The 20,053-nt window shown below is 41.6% G+C and overlaps 1 protein-coding gene across 8 annotated transcripts in view; it reads left to right on the top strand.

Annotated features, from left to right (window-relative positions):
• zfhx3 (zinc finger homeobox 3) overlaps window positions 1-20,053 on the top strand; it is a 345,346-nt gene that overhangs the window by 312,605 nt on the left and 12,688 nt on the right. For all 8 annotated transcript variants that reach the window (XM_037094567.1, XM_037094566.1, XM_037094568.1 and 5 more), the window contains 3 exons: window positions 6,089-6,196; window positions 16,839-16,975; window positions 17,562-17,762. In XM_037094567.1, coding sequence (XP_036950462.1) covers window positions 6,089-6,196; window positions 16,839-16,975; window positions 17,562-17,762 — 446 coding nt within the window. The remainder of the gene's footprint in view (window positions 1-6,088; window positions 6,197-16,838; window positions 16,976-17,561; window positions 17,763-20,053) is intronic.

Here is a 20,053-nt window from a genome sequence, read left to right as displayed (position 1 = left end):
CATGGAGGGGGGTGGCAGAGAGGCAGAGTTACTCTTTGTGCAGGACAATGTCCCTCAGGCAGAGTAGATGGAAGAGCACTGCCCAGTGATGTTTTTGCCCCCCGTCCAGGCTTTTAGCCCACCATCCTAGCAGGGAAAAGTACAGCCTGCATCTTCCATTGTGGACATAATATGTGTTAGTGAGCGCCCATCATCTTGGACATTGAAGGAAGTCGCAGTGTGTGTGTGTGTGTGTGTGTGTGTGTGTGTGTGTGTGTGTGTGTGTGTGTGTGTGTGTGTGTCTGTGTGTGTGTCAGCTGGGGCAGAAGAGTGAGCAGTCCCTGAATGCTCACTCCCTGTGTAGCCACATTAACCTAGATCCTCCTCTCCTTCATCACTCACATAAAACACAAAGAGAAAAGAACTGGAGCGGCACTCACTTTATCCACTTTATTTGTAATGTATCTAAACATGCCATTATCATGAGAAGTATTTCTAATTAGCGTAATTTCCCATGAGATAACAGTTTAGGGGAAAATATTTAATACATTACATGGTGCTTAATAACAGTTCCCAAGTAGAAGAGCACAGTATAGCAGACAAATTGGCCACATTTAGAGTGGTAAAATGTTATTTTTCTGTTCAAAAACACTGATTTGACTTCTGTGTCTTTGTGACCTGAATGAACTGAGTGTCCTTTTAAAATGGCCAGTGACTTTGAAAGGCAAGGGGGATCAAATTAAGTGTTGTGTAGAAGACCTATGGGCCTGGTTTGATGAGCAGGCACCACCAGGAAAATCCTGAAGCGTAGGAGGGAGGGGGGGCTGCCGCGATATTCTTCTAAGGCAGTGTGAGCTATCACTGCTGTTTGTGATTAACTCGCCGTTTAAAGTTTTTTTAGTTATTAGCTGCCCTAACCCGCGGTACCCCCTCCTCCATCTCCTGCACCTCCTCCACCCCCCACCCCCAATCCACTCCCCTCCTGCCCTCAGCCCCATGGAGACACAAAGTATTCATTCACATTTAGATCCTGAGGTCACAGCAGGGCCAGCAGGGAGAGGCCGGCGATTCCCCCCGTAGACAGGTCAGGAATCTAACACGTAACTCCGACCAGCAGCGGCGAGGTAGCTCACTCTTCTTTGCTTTCGAAATGTGAAAGTGTGTGTGTGGGAGAGAGGAAGAAGAGTACAGAGACAGATACACTTTCAGTTTGTGTGTGTGTGTGTGTGTGTGTGTGTGTGTGTGTGGCGGGTCTAGTGTTTCTACTGCTTATTCTGACATTTTGATTTTGTTGATTCTAATGTGCACTGTCACTCTGTTTCAAGTCTTACTGTTTTCATTTTTGAATGCATCTCATATTCAAGGCTGAAGTCCATATAAATTAATGCGACTGGAATGCAACTTACGTATCGGTGTGAATGTTTTTCATGTCATTTTAAAAGCATTTTTTGTTTTTTTGTGTGTGTGTGTGTGTTTTGCGCCGCTTAACGCACCTCCGCATTTTAACTCGGCCGTGGATTGTCAGTGGTCAGTATGGTCACTGATAACACCATGTTGTGGTTTTATTGGTTGTTCACAAGCAAAAGCCCCCCTCTTGTCTCTGGCTCGATTGTGGGCATGTTTCTGCTCTGTTGTGGTTTTATGAGAGGTGGCTCGTGAGGACGTAAGGAGGGAGCTTCTGTGAGTGAGCGAGCGAATGAGTGAGTGTCGGGGGGGGTGGGGTTAAGAGGGGCAGGAGTGTTTTCCTGTGTGTTGTGTTTTTAAAAAAGGGGGGTCTTGTGTATGGGGCGCAGAGGTGCTGATATGAGGAGTGGACAATGCATGAAAGCCCTCAGCATGGGCTCTGTGTCTCATTGTCCCGTGGTACCCTCCTGTCACTTTCATTTTGCACCCTCTAGTCCAGAGTCAGGCCAACTTTGATATAAGGAAGGGGTGCAAGGGATGATGAGGGGGAGCAGGAGGGGGATTTTTAAAAGAAAAAAGTAGGGGAGAAAGATAGAGTCTGTGAAGTGTGAAATAAGATTGCTTTTTATCCGACAGTGCAGCGTTAAAGAAAAGGAAGCTGTCCGGCCTCGGAGTGAGCGCAGGGGGAAGCGTACCTCTCTGATTTACAGTGCCGAAACCTGTGACACCTGGTTAAAATGATAACAACAGCCTCAATAATCATAATGAGGGTAATGACAGCTTAGACACACAGAGCTCCACACAAGAGCCCAGAGAGAGGCAGAGCCTCTACCCGGCACTCAAGAGCCAGGGAGAGGGAGAACGCTCAGCTCAGCCCCCGCGCTGGTTCTCCAGGACATACAAAAACCAAGAGAGGATAGACAAGACAGTGTTGTTTGGTGTACTGTATAGTCACCAAAAAAGAGCAAGGCTGTCAGTGCTGTTTGAGGAACACTGGAGCCGTTCTCAGGTAGGACTGGAATTCTGCACTTAAAGAAAGGCAGTTATCATCATAGCAGTGTATTCTGCTGAGGCCGAGGATGGAGGAGGAGCCTGACCTAGTGAAAGATATCTAGAGTGACTATTATTACTTGCTGCTGCTCTTCTCTACAGTCTGGGAAGGAATACTGGAAAGTGCAGTGGTTACCATCAATTATTTATTAGGCCGTTTGTGCTTGTCAGTCTGATTAGCATTAGTGTAATCACTGCTCTTCAGGGGAAAGGAAGGCCGCTCTCGCTCATCTGAAGGTAATCTCGCCATTTTCAGTGTCTCATCTTCAACCGGACGCCTCTTGCACAGCATCTGCTTTTGTCATCTCCACATATTTCTTCCCTTTTCCCCTTCCCCGTGTGCTTCTGTCTGTTGCTGCTCGGCCCCTTCCCCCCCACTGCACCTCATTAATGTGAGTGAGCAAGTTGCTCTCTCCCAGCTTGTATAGAGTGACACCTATGGGCCTGATTAAGCCTCTGCACTCAGTGGCAAAAACACAGGAGGGAAAGGCTGCTGAGTGCAGATATGGTGTGTGTGTGTGTGTGTGTGTGTGTGTGTGTGTGTGTGTGTGTGTGTGTGTGTGTGTTTGTGTGTGTCTGTCTGCAAGGCGATGGAACAGAGAGCCCATGGACTGTCCCCAATGAGTGACTGGCAGAGCAAAGCTGATATTTATATGCTCAGAACAAATGAGTGTAATCTCTGTGTCGGCAATGGGCTTATTCAGCTTGCATGATTAGATTAATGGAACTGTTTCATATCATTGTATTAGGATGGTTAATGAAGACAATTAATTAGAAGACAACCTTCAGGCTATTGTCCTTTACATCTCTCAGATTTGGGTTAGAAATGGCCTGCTGCCATAGCTTTGAGTGTTTCTCCTCATCCATTCCCAGAGTTAATCTATGGCTACAGTTTTAGTGTCTCTTCCATTTGCATCCTACTCTTAGGCCACTCATGACCTTTCATTAATTATGCTTGGCCTGGCTTTAATCATTCTGTAGTACCGTTGGAGATGAGACGTGGAATAGGCAAAGCCATTTGCCACTTAAAGATGTAATGCTGCTCCTGGAATTAAATGTCTGCATTTCTGCATAGATTATGGACGGAGCTCTGTGTTGTGTGTGCTAAAAGTGTCTTATACGTTGATTAAACGTCTAAATAAAGGAGTACTGAAGGCACGAGGAGGAAGAAATGTCAGCGCATGTACAGTACGTATGCAGGAAGTTGGGGGCGGGCACAGGGAAGCTGAGTAGCATTAAGATGTTGGCTGCTGCCTATCACAGTAACGTTCAAGCACAAAGTGTGTATTAATGTGTAGGTGGGGAATTAGTCTCACTACAAGTGTCACACAGTAAAGAAATGACACCTTGCCCCGTTTTTTAAAGGTGACGAAATTTACCTGGGGATTATTTTGTAATCTGAGCACCTGTGCAGCTGTACAGTATCCTAATTCTTGCCGAGTAGTGCAGATTTATGCAAGCAGGAGTTACATGGGATTTTTGCAACGCGGCAGGAGGTTCTTTGGTTTTTCTGGGAACGTTTCAGATTTGCCTCACCAGCACGGGCTGGGCCACACTGGATGGAATTCACGAGTTGCCTTGGAAACATAATAGAAACATGGTTTAAAAATAAAAAGAATAAAACGTATTCGTGTGTGTGGGATCCAGGGAACACTTAAATATGCTTTTTACAAGGAACCAGTCATCCCTTTTAAATATCTTTATTTAAACACGGGATAACAGGACCAGCTTTTTGTAATAATGTAAAAACAGAATCTGTACACCAATCGCTCTGCTCCTCAGACAGCTGCTTCCTACAGCATATGTATCAGCAAGCAGGAAATGGAAAATATTCTTCTGTCCTGCCAGTGAGGGTATTTTCCATTGACTTTGATTTAAAAAAAAAAAAACAAAAAAAAAAAAAACAAAGCATGCAATTGTCGCTGGAAAATTATGCAATTATTGTATTCTTGATATGATTTTATAGCCACAGTGAGTATTAAGCAGGACGGTTGTCTATTCGCCTTTTTAAAAAATAGCATTCAGTTAAATATCCAACCTTTTTTAGCCAAGAAAGAAATGATTTTCTTTAACATATACAGCAGAGGCTGAAATTTCAAATAAAAAAAAATATATAATTTTCTCCCATGTATTTTTTACTTATCAACATGACTTATTTGCATAAAGCGCTTGTATTTTCCCTTTTCAAGAGGAAAAAACCTGATGAATGTTGAATGATGAATGCTCTATCTATGAGTATGATCTGTCATCACGGGAAGAGGACTGTGAGGATAACCACATGGTTCAGAGGTGTGTTCAAAGTGTATCTGCGATAATGACACATACCAGAGTTTGAGAACACGATGTTTACTCGTTACACAGCGCGTGCAATGTTTCATAACTGACAGGATAAACAGTGAGTGTTGGGGATAATGTAACATCATAAAAGTGGTTTTGGCTGTGGGTAGTCATGTGGTGAGCTAAGATTGGATGTGTGATGACTGCAGGGCTGAATACTTGAACAGATATTTCAGTAGCTGTTGTAGCATTGTCAATATATCAATAGCTCATAGAGTAGAGACCCGAGCATGAAAGCATTTTCAAAAGAGCGTTTAAGTACATTTGCTGAGAATTAGCTGACTTGTGTAATAACTGATAGGGGCTATTGACTGCGGCCTAGTTTACTGTTGTCAAATCAATGCTGTTGCACGCAAGTCCCACTACTTTTAAACAAACTTAACAGGCAGAGGGGATGTTCAGGGGGCACTGGAGGGAAATAAACAGGATTGATGCCCTTTTTATTATCTGTTTTTGCTATCTTTTCCTCTGTGTGTTACTTACAAATGGCGTTATCGGATATCCATTGTTTGGACTTCGATGCTCCTAAATGGCCTGATATATCGAGCTGAGGCTTTTAAGGTGGTTACAGGGGATTTCTGACTTTGACTTGGCATAAAAAATAAAATGAATTGTGGCTCTGGAAATTTTAAATATTTATGATTCTTTTTTTTTTGCGATATAGTAGGATAGAAGATGTGACATGAGGCTTGTATTGGTAAGTAACCTAGCAGATTGCAGCAGGGGACAGTAACGTATGCGTGTGTTTGTGCTTGCGCACGCGTGTGTGTGTGTGAAGGAGAAGGGGCTCGTCTAGTATAAGGTCTTTCACTTGAAGGATACTACCACTGCACAATTATTTTTCCATCTGCCCGCTTCCGACCACATGTGTGCCTTTTTTCCGCAGTTTTATGTCCACATTAAACAGAGGAAACCATATTTGTGTCCTGTCAAGAAATATAATAAATTTGCTCTCAATACAAAACATAATCCAAATATAATAATAATAATAATAATAATAATAATAATAATAATAATAATAATAATAACAATAATAATAATAATAATAATAATAATAATAATAATAATAATAATAATAATTGCCTTCTACCTCCACAATAATTTACCTCTAATTCTCAAAATAAATATCACAGTGACAGCACAGGACATAAAGCAGAAAGCAGATTCTTTTCTCTTTGTCTGCTAGCCTTGCAACTGTGTGTCAGCATATGTAATTGTTGCAAGCTCCTATAGAAAAAAACGCTGCCGTCCCTTTAAGTGCTTCCACCAATTCTGATGGCGTGGTAATTTACATATCTCGTCCTCCCTCCCCCTTCAGGAGAGCTGAGTGAGGATGTGGAGGCTGCTAGTGAGACCACCACAGACCAGGAGGACCAAACCAAAGACAGAGAAAGTGGGGGGGAGAAGGAGCTCACCAAAGGGACAGGTAAGGCCAATATTTACACCACACACATTTAGGGCATACTATTCACAGGGAGCACGTGGGCCCTGCACCTGAATGGTGACAAACAACAGGCCTTTTGTCTAACTAAATTAACATATTTGAACAAAATATTGAGAGCTTTTTTTAGTAAAGCATTAAACACTTTTTCTCTTAAACTCACCTAACCCTTTATCCACTTGTAGTTTTTCAAAGGTTGCACTTTGCTGGTTTCCAGGCATTACATCCCATCAGCTACAGTTGGGATGAACTGTCAAATTTGGGTAATATGTTCAGGGGACATGTGACCCATGTTTTTGTCTCTGCTCAATGGGTGATGTGAAGAGAGAGGGGCCTGTATGTGTAATTCCAGCTGAGCCATGTGTGCACACACATGTGATAGCACCACCCCCTCCTCATCTTCTCTGCACATAGACAACACTTAACCGTGTTTTAATGTTATTTTATCAGGCTGGTTTTTACTTGTCTCTTTATTGGCAGGTGAAGGTGGTGAATCTGAAGCTGGGGGTTGGGCTTGTTGTGAGGGGAGGAGCTTTAGACCTCAACAGTCTCTGGTCAAGGGGAGACTGCATTTCCCTTTAAAAAAGGAATTCTTTGAAAGCATTTAAGGTTTACAAATGGGGCTGTTTTCAGTGTTGAATGATTCAGGCTTGATTCATTCTCAACCCCACATGGAAACATGTGTGTGTATATTTTCTTTTTCTGCTTGTTTGACCATTAATACACATTAAGGTGGAAGATGAACACTTTTAAGGACTTTATATTAATGTTTTGGTATGCTTTGGTTCTGCCTGGGAGTTTTAATAGAATGACTGTTTACAGACTGTTTACAATGAATGATGACGGTGGAAGTTTACAGTTGAGGTTCTTACAGCAGTTGTGTTCTGTTGTTGGTGGCACTAGCTCTGAGAGCAAACAGTTTTTGTACTTGGATTAAGAGTAGAGGCAGTTTATGTGCTAATTTGATACATCGGATTCTCTGAAAAGAGAAGAATGTTTAAATGTTGACCTAAAATAATTATTTCTATAGATCGTCAGACGTGAAAGATGTTGACACTTGCAGTACTTTAAACTCTATGGCCAGCTTTCAGGCTGCGTTAATGCACGAATGACACAAGAATCTACAACTTTTCATTTTGTCCCAAGTACTGCACACAGTCTGCGCATCACTGCATCTAATGACTATAAAAGGCTTTTGTTTACTGATTTCTAAAACGTCAGTGTAAATGAAATATAGTTTCATTTCTCCTTTTTATGCACAATTTACTTTGCACGCCTGCGTTAGAAAAACAATGTTGGCAGTTAAGACGTCTCTTATTCAATAGAAGAGATTTCTGATAATGATGACACTGAGCAGTAACAGGCCTGGATGGATGCTTCTCACTTGTCTAACTTCATGTGTTACTGCAGGATGTTTTGATTTACACTAGTCAGGTTAAAAGCTGGAAAACAATTCAGACCTTTTGCATACCTAAGTTTTTTATAAAGTGTAGCAAAAAAAAACTTCATCACAGTGTTTGAAGCCCAGCCTTTGTAAAATGTCTTTGATATTCGAACTTCTATTTTAAATGAGGCTGAGTTGTTTGTGCTCTTTGAAAGGGCGACACTCTTCTTTGATGGAAGAAATAATGATATGCATGCCTGACTGAATATGGCTAAAAGTATGTTTTAGCACATCAAAATAAAGCACTTTAAAAAGCATTAAAATGAGCTGGCCGATTAATAATTCACTCATACCTGTGGTGCACAGGAAGACGACTCCTCGCATTAGGATTCCTCCTTTTTGAAAGGCATGCAATTTGATACAAGCATATTCAGTTCCTTTCCTCCCCTCTGTCAGTCGCTAATCACCAAATAAGTGTGTTTCTGTGTTTTCACAAAGGAAATATGTGCTTGCATATGAAAAATTTACAGCTTCCCAGCAGCTTATTAGAAACGCTTAGTTAAAAATAGCATGTGCATTAGGGAACCAGGTCTGAGGTTCTGTTTGATGTCAGTGAAAAGGTGGGTGGGTAGGTTGGGGGTGGTGGGTTCAAGGCTGTGTTGTCAGCGAAAGGTAGACAGCTGTAGTTTAATGGAGAGGTCGCTTTTTGTGCTTCAAACTTTTTCGCGATTGATGAATACATCTATTCAAAGTGAGTGCAGAGAACCTAGATTGTAGTGCGGGGGGGAAAGGCGAGGAAGACCTCACAACACATTTGGTAAACAGAGGAGCACTTGTTCAGCTGGTGATTGTCTGAAGATGTTTGTACAGTGGGCACCGCAGATGGTGTTTATGATGGAGAATATGGTGTGTGAGCATCTTGGCCAACCTGTTATTTATCTGAAAGGTGCTCAGTCTCCCACCGTCTGAGGCTGAGCTGTTTCTAAGGTCCATCATTAGAACTACTGAAGTATTTCTTCACATCGTTGTCATGTAGCTGTTGGAACAGAGCACAACATTGTTCCTTTACAAATGACAGTCACTGTCAGACAGACAGCATTAGTGAACACAGAAAAAAGGCTTCCTCCTTTTTAAAGCCACTGTCAATCTTATTTTCTCTTTCTTGTTCCGCGTCTCCTCAGTATTCATTAAAATCATTTAGAGGTACATCAGAAGCCTTTGTAAAATGCATATGTATTCAGCATGTCATCTCCTGAAAGATGCCTTCATTATTCTGTTGTTTTTTATTTATCTCAAAGATAATACACATATGTACATGTACAGGCATTCAGGCATATGTAAATGTCATAAACTCCCTGCAATGCAGGTAATGTCTGGTGCAACTTTTTCTCATTATGCAGTATATTATCATAAGTATATATCCTGAGAGAAGAAATACAAATTAACAGTGAAGCTAATTATAAGTGGAATACTAAAATCTTAATGTATTTGCACAATGATGTCCGTGTAGGCGGTAGCTGCAATTTAATCATCCTGCATGATTAGTAATTCAAAGGGTCATTTTTAATGCTAGGTATGAAATATGTATAAATGGATGGCCATGAGCCTCCTTCCTCTCTCCTCACACCTTCTTCACAAAGCTGAGACAGCACTGGCAAAAAAAAGGGGGGGAAGAGCTTCTGTATAGGAACAGGAACCTCACCTTCATTAAAGTGGGCGGTGTGTTTATGCAGCAGCTGAATGTATGGGGACGTGGCGAGGAGAAAGGCATGGGTGGCAAGCGTAAGGGAGATAGGGAGGTGAAGAGAGCAGGAAGAGGAGGAAGGAAGGGGGATTGTTAATACACCTGCCGGCTTGGACACAAGTGATTGTGATTTGACATGTTTCACATAAATGTATGGGAGAGGTTGTATTGAAATTTGGGGTAGGAGGAGGGGTTGTTATGTGGCGAGATGGGGAAGGCGGAGATAGAAATACACATTTGCGTGCTGGGGACAGGAGGATCCTCTGAAATTGAGCTTGATAAATAATTCTTTTCATACCTCCTTCCTTACATTCAATTTATTCGGAGCTGGAGCGAATAATTTCCCAACCTGGGCCATCCACCAGTAAGACCCATGGAGATCAGACAGACAGGGGAGACAAAACAAATGACACTACCTGCTGAAAACATGCAATGAGATATATTCTAAATATCAATAATTCTAATACCCACGATTATCATATCATATACTTATTCATGCACAGTAGTAGTTTTTTTTATGTTTCACTGAACAGTCCTTAAAATTATTTGTCATTTATTCATCTGTATTTTTGCTGCTGTGTTTATTTCAACAGTCTCTGTCCATAACCGAATAAGCCAAATGAGCAAAACAGGAACATTATTTTGTTTGTTTTGGCTAATTGGGAATAATTGTATTTATATCATTACAGTGTAAATTATTTAGTTTTTTAGATGCCATCATCACAGTCATGCCACAGCTCATTACTTGCACACCGAACAGAAAAATGTGCATTATGCATTGTAGCATGGGCTTGCCACGCTGGACTTACGTGTGTTAGTTCGGGCTTGAACGTTGGTGTCATCCAGGTACAAGTGTGTAGGCGTATTCTGGCATAGTTCTGTGGAGCATCAATTTAAGGTGACGTGCAGGTTCTAATTTAGTGCTCGATTAGCTGCTGCACACTGTTTTTTTTTACTCTGCCTGTGTACAAATAGTGCGTTTTAAATTACTCTCCTACTTCATTATGCTGAAATGAAAACATTGCTTTTAACTCTCACGCATGGGCCCTAGTAAATACAATCAAGATCGGTGAAATCTGTATTTATGCACAGTTAAACCTTTATGCATTTTAGGCCAAACACCTGCAGCAGAAGTTAATGTAGTGAGGGTTAAAGCACATGGAGTAGACTTGTAAGAACAATTGTAAAAAAAAAAAAAAGAAAAAGAAAAAGAAAAAAAATAGACATTTGCTAAATGATGTCTTTTATATGTTTACTAGTCTGTGCTGTTTAGCTCTTTCTCATGAGGCTCCTTCTGTAGGTTTTTCACACAGACCGGCTTAAAAAAGGAAAAAAAAAATGCTCCATACTGTTTAAATGTTGACTCTATGCCTGAGAAACACAGCTGGCTGTGCTTATTAAGTCCTGTGTGTGTGCCTGTGTGTATTTTTGCCTCCACGTCCACCTGTGTGTTTGCATAAATGTGCCTCAGCATGCACACGCGCATGTTCAGGTGTGCTGTGCGCAGGAGAAGCCAGATGTCGTGTTGCACACTTTAGATGCAGCATTTCGCTTGAATAATGAACATGATGATTAGCATCCCCTAGACCCAGCACCGTGGCATTGCAGCCTGCTCATCTCTTAGTGTGTTCCACATCGTGCTGGTGGTCTGCTGCTTGTTTCTCATCCAGGGACAGACACAGCAGATGTTATGGATTGTTCTCCATATAGCGGTGCAGATATGTGGATTTAATATTAGCCGTGGTTGAGGTTGAAATTGCATGCTTATGGTTAGTTACAATCAAATTATTCAAGTTTATGTTATTGTTACTCCAAACTGGGCGACATTCAGTGCAGTGGTGATTTGTTATTGCTTTTAAACCCTAAGTAGTGTGAAAAATCGGGAGACAGAGCGGCGAGAAATGTTTACATATTCATATCACGTCCTTTGAGTGCTTGTCATCCCTCAAATTGTAATTCCTTTTGTCTTTGAAGATAATAGGCCATAAATTGTCCTTGTTTGTGAGCCAACTCCCTGAAAGCTCAGTGTTTATGAGTTTTACCACGGGGTGTCTAATGGCCGAGCAGCAGTGCTGTGCTTCTGAGCGTCCTGTAAAGGTGAACGCAGTGTCATCCTGAAGATTAATAATGCTTCTGCTAATTAATATCTCCTCTCAGTTTCTCTAACTTGGATTTGTCGTTAGGCATACCACTCTATTACAATACAGCAGATTTGGCCTTCATAGATAATAAGTATTTTCGTATAATGGTCCGTATCTGCTTTTAGTTCAAGGTTTCAGTTTTCTTGTGTATCTTTTTTTTTTTTTTTTAATTGATGCAGAATAATTACCTGAGAAACACTGGATGAAATGGAACAGTGCCCTTTATTGCCCTGGGCTCTGACACAGGCTGTAGATTAAAAACCTGTATAGAAATGGGAAAAAGAAAAGACACCATTCAGGTATTGTTAGCATAACATTAAAAGAGAACGAGTTGTATTACTGGGGGAGTTGAATCATCTCCATATTAATGGCCATCTTGCAGAGGGAATAGAGGTTTTCCACATTGCAAGAAGCAGAGAGGTGTCAGAGGCCCTCTTGACTGTGAAGGTGAAAGGTTTTTAGGGAGCTGGGGATCAGAGGAGGCACTTTTCAGAAAAGTGTACCACTGAGGATCCTTAAGTTCACCATGTAGACAAGACGTGGGCTGAACTAAAAGTTTAAAGTGATTGGCAGACTGTGGCTGTTCTGGGCAGAGTGACAGTGAAGTTATGCAGCCTGGCCGGCGTGGACGGACTGGATGATAGGTTATATTTTTTACAACCGGAGGCCTGAAGCTGCCACGGCGAGACAGGAACTGTGGTAATGAGGGGGCAGAGCCTCCGGAGATGATGAGGACCCCATGTCAGTCAGTGGGAGGGGAATTCCCAACGAAACACACAGGAATCGTTTTTCCCATCCTTACATACTGTTTACTGTAAGTCACATCCTCGACTATGGATAACCTCTCTGAAGGACACAGCAGATTAATGGCCCTGCTGGAAGATTTCAATGGCAGATGACCTGTTGTGGTTAATTCAGTCTATGCCGTGTTGCTGTGTCAGTCACTCTGTCCAGTTGTCATCTTTTTTCTTTTTTTTTTTCTTCCCCTCCTTAAAAGCACAACAAGGCTCTGATTGCTCCAGAGACCGGTGCAGTGTGCTGACAGCCCCTTTGCTGCCTGAATAATACAGTCCAGCTATGGGAGGTGAGACAAGGTGCCAAAGTCCAATTCACTTACGGGACTCGACAGCACAAAAGCCTCTGGTTTACGGAAAAGGGGCATGAATTAATAATCACCTAATTGACTTTTAGTTTTTTTTCTTTTTTTCCCCTCCACTCCTGCTCTGCCTTTTTGTGCTTTTCAAACAGAAGCCCACCTTGTGTATCTGTCAGAGGAGGTTTGGTTTGGGTGGGGGGGCTCTGTGTGTAATGACCAGGCAGAAGAGGTCAGACAGTCTCCCAACAGACATCGCGGTCACTGGCAGAAGCCTGTAGTGTTCTCTGTGCAGGACTACTTGTTAGTGGGACAAGCATTGTTAATCTAACCAGGCACTGAGGTTTAAATACAGAAACTTAAATTGTAGTTTTAGGGCTGTAGCTCCACTACAGGCCTTGTGGTTAAACTGTTGCTTCAAGAGTAACTTCAGTGGCCGCAATATTTATTTATTTTTTTAAGGAAACAGGAAATGATTCTTAAAACATATTTTCACTACTTGTTGTAAAATATAAAACTAGAACTCTCACCTCGTCAGCTGTTTTTGACATCCATAGCATAGCTCAGCAATCTTTTTCTGTTCTTCCTTGATAGTATTGGTCCAGTAATATTCCCTCACCTCGCTCCATCAGGACTCCATGTTTCCATCACTGTCTTCTGATCACCTGCTCATGTTGTAGATCTCACGTGTTCCAATCAATGCTCGGATACCAGTGTTCAGTCTGCCATGTTAGACCGTGCGTCAGGGGAATAAAAAAAAAAAAAGGTTATCTCTATTTCACTCCCATCTTTTCAATGTTTCGGTCATTTTTTTTTTTTCATCACCCTTGACGAGGAAAAACAGGATGCAGTAGTTGGATGTTAGTCACGGTGCCGGTGTCAGGGTGTAGGATTCTAAAGAGAGGGCGATTGATCAGATTTATGGAGTCCTAATTGGCCGTGACGAGGAAGACTGCATCTGAGTAAGCCTCTGTCTCCAGCCCTCCATCTGTCCCCTCTCCCTCTGTCTCACACACACATGAACACAAAAAACACACCCGGAGCTAGAAAAAAGGCTCAGTTTGGGCCCCTCTGCGGCAGCTCTCCAGTACCTTAGCATAAACAGCCACTTGTTTCACCTCTCTGATGCTTATTGAGTAATTGTGAAAGTGAACTACACTTATAATCAATTATGTTTATCCTCTTAATCATGAGGCTGAGAGGATACTTATGTCTACTTAATCCATGCTTACTTTCTGCACTGTGTGTGTGCACTCTATAACTATGTTACCTGCTCTTATGCTCACATGAAAATCACTCCCGGTGAATGGCAATTAGACGTATTTAGGTTGTATTAGCTGCTGAACTTGTGTCTTTTAGTGCCGTGCATAAATGCAATGCGGGTGCTGCTTGAAAATGCTGAACGAGTATTAAACAGATGCAGTAGATGCGCGTTCCTTTACTTCGTCCTTGCTGATCCCGTGAAGTACAGCTCAGGTTTCCAAACTTTTTCATGTCAAGGACACCAAACATAAAGGATTTTTTCTTGAAGGTGCACTATATGTAGTTTGGGGGAGCATTTTCAAAGAGAAAGATCTTCATTGACTGATTTATTTTTTTTCTATTAAAATAGTAAAGTAGACTTCCTTCATTTTCATGACTGAATAAACTGAGTAAACAAACTGACCTCAAAGAAAACCACAGTTTCATACTGTTTATATTTGGCGGACCCTACCAACTTTCTAGCTTCAGACAGTGTCCTGGGACCTTATTTTACTCTGAGAACAGCTTGTTTATTCAGAAATAGAAAAGATAAATCCTTCTGAATTTGTCTTATTATCTCATTAATATTTAAATATTAAAGTTCTGGGTCAGAATTTCTTCTCCAGAAATAAATAGTACCCCTTTTACACCCTTTTTTGGCATTTGTTTCTTAGGTTTGAAGATTTAAAATGATCAGACACGAAAAATCAATACGGGCAATCCTGTTTCTTTTCTTGTTGCGCCAACCTCCGAAAATGTGATGAAAGTTGAAATATTCTGTCCTCAGACCACAGTTTGAGAACCACTGACTTTTAAAGAACAGTTAGTTTTCCTTCCTTCACTTGCATCATTGAGGCTTCTGCTAAAATGTTCGTGATATTAGTGAGCTGCTCATGAGGGACAAAAGGTTTTTTTGAGGAGATGATGTATTATTATCGAATAGTATAATAATAATAAGAGGAGGAAATGGACTATATATATATATATATATATATATATATATATATATATATATATATATATATATATATATATATATATATATATATATATATATATATATAGTCCAATTAAACATGAGCACTTGAAAGGTGAAGGTGACCACAGATGACTGTCCTTGTTTCCCTGGAGAGATGAGTTCAGTGGAAGTAGCAGCTGGAGGACTGAAGTGGAGTCGAGGCGGAGGAGGAATTGGTGAGGACAGTACCATGACTGAGAGGTTAATGTCAGGGAATGGGAGGTTCCTTTTGTTTAACATTCCCTTTGTTTATTGGCGGATGTGTTTAATAGGATTGACTGTGACTGGACCCTAATAGGGCCTCCCTGGCTGATCCCGGTGTCTCTGGGAGATCTTGCAGGCTGCTCCGTCCAAAGCCAGGTCCCCCACTGGGTAATCAGCTCAACTGCCCTCGTCCTGATTGGAGCTGACATTTTAATGTCTGGAACAGGAGCGTGGTCAGCCCTGCTTAACCTGACCCCCCACCAACACCGCCCACCTCCCCCTACCGATGCCCTCTGTTCTCAATTTGCCCTCCCAGGACTGTACAAATCAGGCCAAATTTAACTCTTTATGGGTTTGTTAGGGGTTGGCAAGACACCTCCTTAAGTTTCCCAGTGAACTCTCTTCGTTGGTGACAGCGTGGTGCTGCTGCAGCTCCCCCCTGCTGGCTCCATGTGGATTTATCTGAGTGCTCAAGTGTAATGCTGTTCTCTGCACGACCTCCAGTTTCTCCTTCTCTTCATAAAGTGGAGCAGTTGTGATCTGGATTGCAGCATGAGACCTTGCTCTGCAGACATGGGAAGAAAAAAGATCCAATATTCTGTTCATATTGGTGTTGTTCGCATTAAAAGGATAAGCTGATTGTTGAGGTGACTGACTATAATGGAAGTCTTCTCAAAGACTTACAATGACGGTAGCCCTTTTTAACATTTGTGCAGACGTGAGCACCAAAGCATGGCTGCGTCCTGTGAATATGCTTCAGTATGACAAATCGTCTGTCTGATGCCATCTTTGAGCCCGGTGGCATGTTTTTTTGTCTCGTTGTCGTTTTGAAACTAGCTTTGAGGAAAGATGGAGATTTGCGCAAGGGTTTGAAAAGAGTTTCTCTAATGTTGCTGTCCTTGTTTTGTTTCTCTTTGTCACGGTTCATTTGCGCAGAACTAGAACACACTGGAGAAGGCTTGGCTGGTTGCAAAAAGCTGGGGACTTGGTCAAACTGTAGGCACTGCTTGTTTTTTTTATTTTTAGATTCCTTCTTGAACACTACTCTGATTATACTTTTTAGGTTGAACTGGTCAACATATCAAAAACCTTAATTCTACCATCTTCTATAGCTCCTGTGGATCGTTTCTGTAACAATAAGGACAGACTGACAACATGCACCAGGACTTGGTTGAAGGCCTTTTGTCAAAATGCTGAGCTTTGTTCTTAAATATCACTTTACAGCAAACATCAAGATCACTTACTAAAACAACATATTGTCACCACACAAGGCAGACAAGACTGTAGTTTCAAAATTCTGAATGGTATCTGAGTAAAAGTAATTACAGAAGTTTTATCCTGATGTGGATCTCTTTACCATTCTCACTGCATGTTTGTTTACCTTGTCTCAAGTTCAGAAACTCATGCAGCCTGAGACTATGGGTGATGTGAAACCTAAAGGTGCACCCTGTGGCAACTGAATATTTGGATTAGCTGTTTGCGGTGTTGTATGATATCCTGACAAGCCAACATTGACAGAGGCGGCCCATCAGAGGACGTTTGCTGTGAGTTTCCCTGCAGCAGCATGGGAAGAAGAATAAAACAAGTCAGGTTTTTTTTTTTTTTTTTAAAGGGGAGGATAACGATACTCTCCCTGTCCAATTCCCATTAAAAGCAGTTATATCACATTTAAGAAAGACATTGTAGAGCCCTTTATCCACAGTGTTATTGATTGACCTGCTCTCCAGCCGCCAAGTCCTCACCTTGTCTTGACATGTCTGCTCTCCTCTCTTTATCCCTCCGTGTCCGTGTGAATGTTCAGCAGTGTCCAGCCACTTGGAACGGCACCAGTCAGATTCCCCGATCCCCTCCAAGAGGCCCTCTTCCCGGTCAGAGACCTCAGAGAGCCCGCTCTCCTCGAAGCGTCCCAGGACAGCTGAGAAGAGTGCCGGGGAGCAGGTGAGAATAACACAAACACAGAGTTCTGATGCCTTCAGATGTTCATACAGCTCTTTGAATTAGGGGATTCATGCTAAAGGTTATCTTGTCCTCAATTACCTAGCCCTCATTATAAGCTTGGAACTTGCACATCAATTAAAAGAAGAAATTCGAAATATACTTCTGATAATTTTTTTTTGCTATTTAGTTAGTCAGTCAGCTATCTCACGGACCCTTTTTATATCATGCAGGCTTCTTTTTCAAATCTACTCTCTCAAAATTATTTTAACCTTTCTGCCGCAGTTGCACTGCTAATTGTGTATAAGGTGGAAAATCAATATAGTATTTGACAGATGAGAGCACTTTGAAGTGGGTGCCAAGACTCAGTGGTGCTCAGCATTACACAGTTGTCTGTGATCAGAGGGATCTGCCTGCTCGAGGGAAGGGGGCCCAAAATCTTCCGCCTGATCTGCAGCTCCCTCTACAAGCAAGGCCCACCATGCTCACCGCTCCCATTTCACCTTATTAACCCTCCGTGGATCTGATGTTCTTTTTTTGTTCCCCTCGCTCTCTCTCTTTCTCCATTCCTGCCTCTCCCTCCACCCAGATGTACCAGTGCCCCTACTGCAAGTTCACCAACACGGACCTGAATCGCCTCAGAATGCACGTGATGACGCAGCACTCTGTCCAGCCCATGTTACGCTGCCCCCTGTGCCAGGACATGCTCAACAACAAGATCCACCTGCAGTTTCACCTCACACACCTCCACAGCGTGGCTCCTGACTGTGTTGATAAGCTTATTTCCACAGTAAGTCCTGTGTTGTGTGGTCGTTTTTCAGTTTTACATTTCTTCTCACCCAGCGAGGCTTTTGAGTCCTTTGCTTTACCAGGTGGCACATTTGAAGGTAGCTGGACATTGGCCTGTGTTGGGACGCGTGTAGCACACTCTTTATGCTGGTCATCCAGTACCATAGCTAGTAGGATGCATACGTACTTTAGGTAATGAATCATCAAACGCTTATATAAGTCTGGGAATTTCAGTGGAGCAAAAGCACAACAGATGAACAAATGTATGGCCTTGCCATTTGGGTAAGCTCTATTGTAATCTTGGCACCAATCTAATTTTTATTTCCCATTTCTCTATCCATTCTTTCAAATATTGTGTCTGTAATTATCTCCACAGTCAGTCAAAGCTGTGCTGTATAGGCCCAACATGTTATTCATACACATTATGGCCAGTCAGACTGCAGGCTATGGGTCAGGTCAAGGACCAGTGGAAGGATTCAGCAATGCCAAGGAGATGAGTCACCCAGTCTTAATCAATCTCTCCCCCCGGAGAGGCTGCCTAGCTCCTAGAACAATTGTAATTCCTGTCTTCCCTCCTCTAAATTGCCAACATTCAGCCCTTTATCAAACACAAAGAATGCTGTTAATTGTGAAATGGCTGCAGGCAATCCCATTGGCTCATTGGAAATGATTGGGCCTTTTTGAGATGCATATTTTTCTCCTCTTTTTCATTGTCTTAATGTGCCCATCATCAGAGAGCCCTTTTATAGCTCTCTTCTAATCACAGTCATTTGGGGAGGGGAACTCATAATCTGTTTTTGTAATTCTTTTTTTTTTTCTCTTATGATTTCAAGATGAGCAGGTCTCTTGGCGCTCCAGTTCATTTATTACTACACTGACATTCTCGCCGTGTCTGTGATCACCTGTGTGCGAGTCAAAACAAAGCCTTTCATTATGAATATGTTAAAACAATTGTGACACGAATTAATCAAAATTTAATGAACAGCGTCCTCACTTCATGAATTTCAAGTAAAAGCAATGGAAATGTTATTACTCGCTAGAAATCAGGCTGAAATAAATTCCCACATAAAAACTGTAAATATATATAAACAAAACACTGGTCTAAATTTTGTTTTAGTGCTCAATAGGGCTGCAATTTATAATGATTTTAATTTATGATTAATCCAGACCATTTTCTTGATTAATTGATTAGTTGTTTGCCCTGTAAAATGTCAATGAATGGAGGAAAAATGTTCATCAGAGTTCAAATGTCTTATTTTGTACCCCACCGGAAAAAAAAAAGTTAAGTTTCCCAGTGAACCTTTCAAGTGCTCATGTTTAATTGGACTATATATATTAAAAAAAAGTTTACTGTTGAAACCACAAAACGCTCAGAAATAAGAAGCTGCAATCAGGTAATACAAGTTTTTTCTTAAAATCAATTACCAAACAGATTAACTGAATATCAAAATAGTATAGACATGTAAAACCTGAAGTTAGCTGTGCAGCTAGCAGCTCAGACTGGGAGCTTGGGGTCCAGGGGAGTGAAAATGTTTATACCGCTAGCTTTGGTCTGGGAAAGACTGGCTGGTTAGCATGTTAACATGAGTAGATATTTCTGCAACACAACGCAAGGACATCTCAATGTCAAAACTGCTGTTTATTCAAATAATGTTGTAATAATAAATTCTTACATTTTTCCCCTTTAATGTTTAGCTCCACTCCAGATTTGCTTTGTTTTTAACTTGACTCATGTCTTGAAGTTAGATTTATGTCAACTGCAATGCACTGGTGCAGCCTTTTCTACTGAGAGAGAATACTCACTCTGCTTTCTTTAATGCTCATCAAGGGGAAATAAAATTTTATTTGCCCTGTTTTCTTATAAATCACTGAGCAAATCTTTGTTCTGTTCTATCCTGTGAAGCTAAATGGCTTGCCGGACAATCACCGGGTAAAACATTGCTCTGTCTGCTGCCTCGCCATCTTCATCCCCCATCTAGAAAGTAAATGGCAAGCACATTAGTATGGTAGAAAGCAATATTTATTTCTTTTATAGAGGTAGTAATGTACTGAACCACTACAAGAGGGCTGTGATGGAGCCGGGGTAATATAACACACATTAAAGCTAGCACCTTTTTATAACTGGTGAATGCAGATGGAAAGGTACTTTATCCTTTTCACATGTCTAAAGAGAGGAGCCTAATTAATTCTGAAATAGGTGACTTTTATATCTTGCCAAGCATGCATAATGATGTGTTCACTCTCCCACCCTTCATCCCTTCATCCACCTATCTTCTTTGCACCTCCCTCCTC

Source organism: Acanthopagrus latus, chromosome 4 (genome assembly GCF_904848185.1).
Source record: "Acanthopagrus latus isolate v.2019 chromosome 4, fAcaLat1.1, whole genome shotgun sequence".
Classification (NCBI taxonomy): Eukaryota; Metazoa; Chordata; class Actinopteri; order Spariformes; family Sparidae; genus Acanthopagrus; species Acanthopagrus latus.
This window is presented reverse-complemented; position numbering and strand designations above follow the sequence as displayed.